Raw genomic sequence first — 10699 nt, 5'->3', positions numbered from 1 at the left:
TTGAATGGATTGGAAAATTCGGTTTCAAAAGACTACGATAATATTTACCATTCATTTAAATCCACATCCGATCAATGGCATTAGCATTCAACATAATTAGCGGTGAAAATGCATATAGTTTTGTTTCATCAATCACCTTGTTTTATTTCTAAGCACCACTCGTTTGAACGTGGTCACATAATGGATTAAAATTTCGATGCACTTCGTATACGTTCTGTTTGTTTTATTTCTATTCGCTGTTCATTTGAACAGTCGAACGTGCCTACAGAATGCGTACATTAGGTATAACCAGGCCCAACAATGCAGCGAGGCGGGCGGGTCTCGCGAACCATCCTGCCAAGTTTTCAAAACAACCACTTTATTTGAAAAATCCACAGTGAAACGACAAAACAGTGCGTGCAATTTGAAAACATCAGCCATTGCTCGTTGGCCCTTGTTGGTGTAACACGAATGTGATTGAAAGATGTAGCAGTGTTGTGTTTGTTTGGATATTTGGAACAAGATGAAGCTTTTTGTAGGTATTTTTTTATTTCTCTATTTTATTACATTACTGGTCGAGGTCACATGCTGTTTCAGAAAAAAAATATCAGTATGAGAAATATGAAATCATTGATCATAAATAATGAAAAATACGTGTAAAATTTGTCGTGTTTTAGTACCTTATATAGCATATTATATTAGAAAAATAAATTAATAAAATGTGTTAAATTTACAATTTTATCAAACGTGAAAATGCTTTTAGATATTATAAAATACAATATGATGTGAATACATAAAAAAGGGTTCAAAAATCACCTAATATTTAGCGAACCAACTTAATAAAGACAGAACAAAGAAATGTGTGAAGAGAAAAAACTACAGATATGAGCTTGGAATTTTGACTGTTACTTTTTCAGTTTTAAATTACAATTGCGATTTACAAAAACGGCCAGTTCCAATCTATTTATTAGACTGTGTATTCCATGAAAATTTAACGGAGGTTCAGTAGCTTGAAACACAACCTCATAATGTTTTCTAAATAACCTCATTAATGGACGTATAAACACTGATTTCATTAGTTCCAAGTACCACATAGTAGTTAATAACCGTGGTTATATCAATGGCGAAATAGAATCAGAGCATTTTTATCCCACCTCAGAAGATATGTAGGTACGAGTATTATTCAGTATTCAGATCGTAGCAATGAGCTATTTTTATTCTCATTTTTGATATTAAGATAGAGACAGTCAGATTTCTTAGCCATTTGTAGAAAGATATTATAAAATTTACATTACAACTCTTACGTTTTCCGATTGTTGTAAAAACGATTGTGTAACATCAACTACAAATACATAAAATAACACAAGCGAAATCGAATTATATAAACTTGATAACGTTAACATTTTCACTTTTTTTTCTGTCTGTAAAAGAAAGTTAAACTGTTATAAAAGCTTGCGATTGACTTTTGAACATAGGGAGATCCACCTAAAATTATGATATAATATTTAAAACAATAATGAAGTAACTTGCGTTAAAAAAAAATTGCAGTATTAGTCCTGCCGATATGGTATAATTTAAATATATTTTCCTATACAAATTGTAAATAAATAAATAAATAACTTTATTAGAAATGTAAGCAATTCTACTAAAAATAAATTTTGATGCCTAGTAGCAAGATGAGAGGATACGATCATTATTTAGTTAGGTACAGATGGCCTATTGTTATACGCACGTGATATGTAGTAGGTCTTGCTTGTGTAGTCTCATTGTCCTTACAGTTGTCATGTACACTATCGTAAATTATGTTTATGCAACATCCTGCCTTCAGCTCGTAGCTAAGGGCAGTTTATAATCAAATTAATTTGCGTTAACTGATGAATACGTTGCAGTTACCCATCCGAGTGATACGACGGCAAAAATATCCAGTTGAATTAAATCCATTGTTGTTGTGTATACAAACATTGTGATAATTAATAATTTGATCTTATTGTTCCAGTACTTAATAGGTTTTATTTTAGTAGCTGTAGATATAAAGGCGGTACAATTCCCAGCGAATCCTAATTCGGACGTATCTGCAGATGAAAAAAGTGTACAAAAAATAAATCTAACTATAGACCAGTCTGATGAAAGTGGTCATGAAAACAACAGCGAAAACAGTGAAAATGACGAAAGAGATAAGAAATTTTTAGATTTTGCTATGCGGACAGTATTAGATCCTAATTCGGTTATTCAAAAAAGCAGTGACGATGTAGTAGAAAACTTTAAGCAACAATTAGAAGAATTAGATCACGATAATATGACACTGACTGCGTTCATGGAAGAAATGGATAATATTAGTCTGGAAATATGTAAAACATCACAACAATCTCTTTGGTCCTACGTCACTGATATAAATAATGAAATAAAAAAGAATAAAATGGTAAGTTATATCTACAATTTTTTTCTATAATGAATTTGTAAAATACGACAAGTGTTGTATTAATTACCTTCGTCGATAACATGTAAATGAGATGTCGTTACCTATATAACAAGAATTGTTTCGTTGGCTATCCGAGCCACGTTAACCCCATTTGATTATGTTTTATCGTAATGTTCTCTGTAGAAACGAAACAAACCTATAAGTACTTTCAATTTCGAAAGAGTGGAAGGTATTAGATGCTTAAATATATTAAGCCAATAAATGTTATTACTTACAGGTGAGGATAGCTGCAGAAGAAGACGAAATTAAGAAACAATACTGGAATATCATAAAGAAAAAATACTTAGACAACGACTTGATAGCAAATGATACAAAATTGCAAAGGAAGTTAAGAATTATAAAGGAACGTGGAACAAATGTGCAAATGCCTCAAAGCAAGGTACTGATTTTTATATCTACCTTAGCGATGACGCGCATTTCGCCCAGTTTTACACTAATTGTACTTGTAACATTTCCTCAAAAAATGCTTAATTTATTTTAAAAAAATTGATGCTTAACAATAGTAATGCTAACTTAGTAACTATAAAATCCTTTTCCACTATTTTTGACTCTCATTACCTACCATTCAAGAAAAGATACTAAATGTCATCGGGGATATAATGTACTATTATATTTTGTGTGTGCTCTCTGTCTACATCAGAAGGATCACGTCCCTAAATAGATAATGTATAGAAAGTTATTTAATCGAACAATATTATAATGTTCTAGCAAAGAGAAGAAATAGATATGATGCAGCGAATATGGAGCCGCGTGACCGTCTGTGCGTACAATAGTTCTTGTAACTCCGAAGATGGCACGCGCACTATGAGTGGTGGGTATTCATCACCAAGTAAGGACTCCGGTTCGATGTCTCGATATAATATATTATTAAGTTCTTGTTGCATTAAATTATTTAATGAATTCATTCCAGTTTATCCAACAAATACTTTTGGTTCGTTCTTTTATCGGGCAACCATGGAAGCAAAACGTAGGTATAGATTTGTTTTAGATGGAATTCAATGTTAACAGTTTGATATTTTTCTGATTCCGTACGGAAAGGAAAGGAATTTAATAATACACAATATGACATGCTGAACTTGGGAAAGTTCTCTGTATACATTTTTTTTTTTAGTTATCAAATTGTTCACTCGTTTGTGCTAAAGTATAACTCTATTTTTATGTTTCACAGATTTATTAATGTGTTCATGACATATATGGTTCTATCTAATTATATATTATTATCTAAAATATTATTTTTATTTAGGATGGCACATATATTTGTTTTGAGTTTTGAGAATACCTATTTTTGTCCTACTTATTTTGTGCTGGGAAATATTTTTCTCTATTTTATTTCACAAATCACACTGTGTTACGTAACAATAATAAAAATAACTTGTCTTAATTCCAATACCATAGATAGGAGGGGACGTGTCCTTGAATATGTGCAACGTTTCCCGACTGAATTATTTTTACCAATAAGTGGCCGATCATCTTAAAACGAACATCCTCTATCAGTCATGTGAAATAGAAAATTTGTAAATGCCTTAAGTAATTAAAACAGTCTATTTTACCCATTCTTTTCCCTAGTTCCACTGGATCTTGGATGTGCCATTGATGGGACGATGGTAAAAAATAATTTGGCCGTAGATCCTTCCTCCACTCCGATTATCGCATAAGCAGAACAGCCAGCCCTCTAACCTTCTGCTGTATTCATGGGACGAACCGAAGAGAAAAAAGAAGAAAGAGGCATCAGCCTCTTAAAACAACTTTGCATAACAAAATCATTATGTAACAATTTGTATATTTTCTCCAGATATCATACAAGTCTTCAAAACCAGCAATAATTCAAAAGAGCTAGCATTCTATTGGAAAGCATACAGAGATGCAACTGGGAAAAAGATAAGACCAATTTTCAAGGACTACGTGACAAGAATGAACAGAGTCGCTAATTCAGAAAACTTCACCGATGCTGGTGAAATGTGGAGATATGCCTTTGAAGATGATCATTTTATGGACACGGTAGAAAGGATTTGGCATGAAATTCAACCTTTCTATAATACACTTCACGATTACGTAAGAATCAAGTTGAAACAGTACTACAAAAGGGATTTGTCGGACAACGATAATTATATTCCAGCTCAATTATTAGGTTAGTGTTTCAGTCTATGCCATTAAACACTACGGTTCAGGGGTACCTATTTACCGTGAGAATAATCACAGTTGTGTTATTTACAAAACTAATATCTAACTGTCATTACCTGTTTCATTTGTCATGATGTATGCTTTAAAATTTAAATAGTTTTCGATTCTGTTTGAAGTATTATGTTTATATCACAGAAATAGGATTATTTATTTTACAGATTTCTGATAAGATCATCGTCTTCCTTATCATTTGGGGTCGGCGCAATATGTCTTTTCTTTTCATCTCTATTTGCTGTCATACTCACATTCCTAACTATTGTAATGTCAGCTCCAAATTAATGTCGCCGAACTAAGACACATGCAGACGCCAATGCGTGAACATTGCGTACTTATTTTGTAGGAGTGTTTTTATTTACTGCAATGAAAACCCAGCAAAGTATACCGAATCCTTCTTAGATGTCTACACGAAGTTCATCAATAACGATTTTCCGAAACAATATTAACAACTTTAAATAAGGCTCCTGATAATATTAACACAGCAAAGATACCTAACTACACTCGACAAAATTACAGGTAACTTGTGGGCTCAAGAGTGGCAAGCCGTGTACCCGAAAGTAGCCGCCTTTCCTGACCGCATCAGACCGCACATTTCGTCCAATGAGAGCTTGCATGCCAGAGATCTCTTCGAGGCAGTAGATGCATTCCATCAATCTATTGGCTTTGAGAGTGCGCAAGATTCTTACAAAGATATCAGAGAGACAATGATGACTGCCAATTGTTTGCCTTCTAGTCACGATATGTGTGACGGTGTTCATTATAAGTAAGTATATTAGTTAGTAGTATTATAGTATAGTTTGACTAAACCAAAGATGACCGTTGCGTATGTAATGAATTTTAAATTTCGGTTATATTTTTTAATTTTTGCAATCGATGTTTCTACATATGATGAAAATAAAGTCACATTAAAGCTAGCGTAATTTTCGAATAATCTGAAAACGTTAAGAAATCGAGTAATAAATAATATTGTATTGTATTATTGCAAGTATTTTTAAGTTGATCACTACTCTATTTTAAATGTCAAATATTTTTTCAGAATTAAATGGTGTGGGGAGAAAGTGACCGATATAATGATCGGTCTATCCAGAGCGGCTAGGTTGCTGGGTCACGTCCAGTATTTCAAACACTATCGACATCTTCCTCCATTATACAGAGATGGCCCTACTCCAGGTATGTAAAATTTAATTTTAGTAATTCAAACATCGTATCATATTTGATGTTTGAATGTCTAGGTAAGAAGTGGTAAACATAGAAAAGAATAGATCTGTTACCGATCTAATCAAAGTTTGATATAATGAGTTGTGATAGGGTAATTTTTATCCCGAAATTTCCACGGGAGATGTCTTTTGAATTTTACTTTTCCGTGATTATTTCAGCATTTCACGACGCAGTATCAGACATCGTAGCCATTCAGCTGACGACCCCGGATCACTTGAAAAATCTGAACTTGATCAAGGAGACTGGCTCTGAAGTGACACTTAACCACCTCCTCTGGATAGCGCTGGAGAAGTTCCCTCTGATGGCATACGCATACGTCTTGGACAAATGGAGATGGGACATATTTTCGAACAACTCGTTAGAGAATTGGAACCAGCATTGGTGGTACCTAAGGTTAATCTCTTTAATTGTTTAATCACGAATAATGACAAATGATTTTGGGCATTATTAAGCAATGGCAAAATCTGGATATTTTTCATCTGTGCGTCTACCTGGTTTCCTCATCAACCATAGTGAAGAAGACTATAAACAACACAACGGAAATCTGAGTCTGCTTTCCCTCTTTTTTCCTTACTTGCGCGCTTTTGGCGGCCTTCATTATCAGACAATTGGCACGCATATTCATGGTGACATCAAGCCAACACTTTTCGGAGTTGCACAGCCGGACAGTTCCCAACGTTAAAACCTGGGTTTTTTTACTTTAAATTTTCTATAGGTAAGTAACATAAAACGGAAAGTTATAATTATGATAAAAAGAAACAGGAAAATGATAAAATATATGTAAAAAAGTTTGGTATTAAGACATTATTATTATTGCATATTTTTTGTCCCTAAATCAGTATGATCCTTCGCTTATTCGCAGTAATAATTTCCGCTTGACCTCACTTCACATTGAATCTTGAACTTTATCTTCACGATGTTAGAACTTAGTAATGGTACGTTTCATCTACTTCTAGCAATAAACAGATTCATCTATGCGACATAATATTACAAGGTCGCTAGTATTATAGAAGCTCTGTCTCTCTTTTATATGAGCCTAAAATCCGGGAAATTCATCTGCTATGATTTTTAGCTCTTCTCTCTTTTCTGCTTCCTTGTGATTCAAAAATACCTTTCCTTACTCTTTTTTCATGCATCCTAAATAAGTAAACAAATTTCATAAAATTTATAGGAACGCGAAACGAAAGCGGGAGAAGGCGCTGAGCTTTTAACTTTAATTTAAAATGTCTGACTTTAATTGAAAAATATATAGTCGACCTTGGTGCCGCAGTGGTAAAGTGCTTGCCTCTGAATCGAGAGGTCCCGGGTTCGATCCCCGGTCGGGTCATGATGAAAAATGATCTTTTTCTGATTGGCCCGGGTCTTGGATGTTTATGTAAATATATGTATTTGTTATAAAATATACCTAGTATTGTTGAGTTAGCACCCCATAACAAAACTCTATAACTTACTTTGTGGCTAGTTCAATCTGTGTGATTTGTACTAATGTATTTATTTAATTATAGAACCCTAGTCTAAAAGTATGTCAACCTGAAAGTCATGCACATAGTTTACACGTGTACATTTTTCACTATCATAAGGAAAATTGGCATTTATTGTTAACAGAGTCAGGACGTGAGAAAATGCACAAGTTTACATTTACAAGATGAAAATAAAATGCTTCTGTATTGGTCATAAACTAGATAAAAACTCAATGTTGCTTTGTATCAATTTAAACAAAAAAAAACAATATTTTTTACGTTGTATTCCCAGCTCGAAACAAAAAAAAGTAGTTTGGGAGGTTCCACAACTTAACTTTGGAAAATTTAAAATTTCAAACACTTTTAGTGTTTTCAAATTTGAAATTTTCCAAATAAATGGTATTCCGACATGAATGTTACTTTAAATTTGCCAAACATTTTTTATTTATTTTCACAGAAAGAAAGAGACAGGAGTATCGGCACCAGTACCAAGAAATGAGAGCGATTTAGACCCAGCAGCGAAGTATCATGTTGTATCCCATGTTCAGTACATTACGTGAGTACATATCGTGTTCCATGTTTATATGCATGTTTAGTATATTGCGTAAGTTTTACTACTAATATGTTCACTTAGCAATCGAAACGTGAATTGTCTGATAAAATAGACACATTTCGTTAGACCTATCTTTTGAATCGAATTGAAAAGTTTCAACAAAAACAAACAAGAAAAACTGTGCGTATAAAGTAAACAATAAGTTTTTCAAAGACCTAAAATACTACAGTGGTTCAATAAATTTTGATGTCAAATTAAAATTGTTATTTGTTGTTTATTATGCAAAATTGTTGTAGAGTATCTGTGGATATAGAGGGGAAAAAAGGCCATAGCAATGATGGAAGAAGAGTGTTAGGAATGATATGAAAGTCTGAAGGTATGGTAGGAAATTGACAGTTGTGGAAGGCATATATCTTTTACAATTTCCATTATGCGCCTGCTCCATTTAGAATGGGATATGGTAAGGGACGCGATGAAGTTAATAGACTAACAATATTTGTTTTTGTTTTAGTTATTTAATATCACACGTGCTGGAATTCCAAATTCTGTCGTCTCTTTGCAAGCAAGCCAACCACACGGGGCCTTTGCACGAATGTTCCATATACGGAGTGAAGGAAGCGGGAAAACTGCTCAGGTATACCATTTTAATTGCATATTATGTCGTTGCCCTAAGGTTACAGATCCATCTATATTGTATTATTGTATTTTGTCATTGACTGTATCTACGTCTACGTACATATTTTTCCTTACTTTTAAGGATAACACCTTGTATAATTGACGGCTTATGTTTTGGTCACTTTGTGTTACAATAACATTATCACAAATGCAGGAGATAAATTTATTTACACAAAAAGAAGGACAGATTTTATGAATTTTGTATACTGGGCAGTACCCAGTGAGGACGTTAAAAAGTCTGTTAATGGTGAATTGGCGTGTGGTTCCGCCTAGAATCCACTTCATATCCTCCCGTAGTCGTCCTACAAATTGACTAAAGGACACATAGCCTTCGTAGCTCGACAATTTCTCAGAGGATCCTTCAGAGGATTGATGTCACGCAGGTGGCCGGTCATATTGTCACAGCTGGAATTTAAAAATTCTAAGGTATATTTTTACTGACCTCGAACTACGTGGAATCACAGCCCCGAAGGTAACAAGAAGACGCAGAGATAAGAGGGAGAGAGATGAAATTTAGAATAAATGTAGACTACTTTACTGAAATTGCTGCACAACGTAAGAACAAACATTAGGAATCAGAGAAAAATAAAATTATTTAATTAACCAATTATATTCCCAGATATACTGTAATTAAACTGTGTGCTTTGCCATTACATCCATTGTTTAAAGTATAAAATCTAATTTCTTATAATAATGGTGAGTACCTAACCTACTTTTGGTTCAATCTTTTTTCTCAATAAAAAAATAATCATTATCTTTCCAGTGACGGAATGGCTCTTGGCGCAAGTGAAGACTGGAGGACAGTTCTTAAAACTATGACAGGAGAAACTGAACTATCCACCAAAGGAATCCTGGATTATTTCTCAACACTACAAGAATATTTACAAGCAGAAAACGCGAAGTATATACGAGAAAAAGAAGACATGGATCAGAGCGCGCCTATCATTGTAGGAATCATTGTGGTCGCGTTGACACTCATTATAATAGTCCTTTATATCGTAAAGAAACAAGATTGGGGTGGTAATATATTGTCTTTATGTGGTTTGAGTAAAAATGGTTCATTGGATATAGTAACTAATGATATAACGCCAAGTAAAACGACCGAAGTTACAGGCGTCACAGAAGAAAAAGTATGAGATATCAAAACGAGTACATGACTTTTGTATCGTTGGCATTACATTAAAAAAAAACTAATTGTAAGAATTATCATCGTAATAGTTAAAATGTGAAATCGTTGTAGGATTATGTGGTGATATGATTCTGATTTTTTGTGTCAATAATATTTGTTATCCTAACGAATTCTTTTTTTATAATTAAGTAGGCAATAACTGGTATTCTTAGGACCGCAAAATATGATGTAGGAATGATTGTAAATATTGTGTATTTTGAATGAACTGATACAATACAGAGAATGAATCTAGTGAAGTAGGTATGAAAATACATGTACCTAATACTAAGTACCTTTATATAAGCTATGTTCAATTAAATAAATATTACGATAAAGACAATATTACAATATCAAATACAAAAATACTTCTATGTACTTTTTTATTTAATTACCCAATCGATTTTCATTGAAATACTACCTAATTGATACTTTGCATGGATATATGCAGTATTGATTATTAATTATAATCCTTACATATCTTTGAATATTACAGAGGCGCGTCTGTCTGTGTGTATGAAAGCGATAAACTCAAAAACTACCGGACGGATTTTTGTACGGTTTTCACCAATAGAGCGTGAATCCTGAGGACGGTTTCAGTGTATAATTTATTACGGTTTTACCCGAGCCAAGCCGGGACGGGCCGTTACTAAAGTCTGCATGTTTCAGTACGAATAAGTTATCAGAATTGCTTACGAATGAGGATCATACTTCGACCGCACCTTGTTACGACAGATAGTTTCGGCTGAAAGATAACAAAAACAGTTTAGACGTAAAAACCCCCGTTCTTACGTCTAAACTGTAGCTGCTAGAGCGATTTTTAATGAAATTAGATTACCAAAAGGCCTGAGGTCATACCGGTCAAACATATGCTACTTTAAAAAAGTATCACGTGGGTTAAAAGTTTGTATTAAAAAAATACAAGACACGTATTGCTGCAGGCCGAGTCGCTGGCAATAGCTAGTACTTACCTAATAATAAGGTAAGCAAGA

The 10699-nt window shown here is 33.6% G+C and overlaps 1 protein-coding gene across 4 annotated transcripts; it reads left to right on the top strand.

Annotated features, from left to right (window-relative positions):
- Positions 1 to 289: 289 nt before the first annotated feature.
- Positions 290 to 10081, top strand: LOC128672277 (angiotensin-converting enzyme-like). Of its 4 annotated transcripts, none has more exons than XM_053749314.2 (12): positions 311 to 514; positions 1976 to 2398; positions 2676 to 2837; positions 3167 to 3269; positions 3369 to 3425; positions 4251 to 4586; positions 5153 to 5399; positions 5673 to 5806; positions 6013 to 6247; positions 7772 to 7870; positions 8379 to 8501; positions 9306 to 10081. In XM_053749314.2, the coding sequence occupies exons 1-12, from the start codon at positions 503 to 505 to the stop codon at positions 9676 to 9678; spliced, it is 2304 nt and encodes a 767-aa protein (XP_053605289.1). In that variant the 5' UTR covers positions 311 to 502; the 3' UTR covers positions 9679 to 10081. The 4 variants fall into 4 exon arrangements, with proteins under 4 accessions (XP_053605290.1, XP_053605289.1, XP_053605291.1 ...); XM_053749316.2 differs by having other exon boundaries at positions 311 to 518; XM_053749315.1 differs by lacking the exon at positions 3369 to 3425 and having other exon boundaries at positions 290 to 514.
- Positions 10082 to 10699: the final 618 nt, after the last annotated feature.

Source organism: Plodia interpunctella, chromosome 9 (genome assembly GCF_027563975.2).
Source record: "Plodia interpunctella isolate USDA-ARS_2022_Savannah chromosome 9, ilPloInte3.2, whole genome shotgun sequence".
Classification (NCBI taxonomy): Eukaryota; Metazoa; Arthropoda; class Insecta; order Lepidoptera; family Pyralidae; genus Plodia; species Plodia interpunctella.
This window is presented reverse-complemented; position numbering and strand designations above follow the sequence as displayed.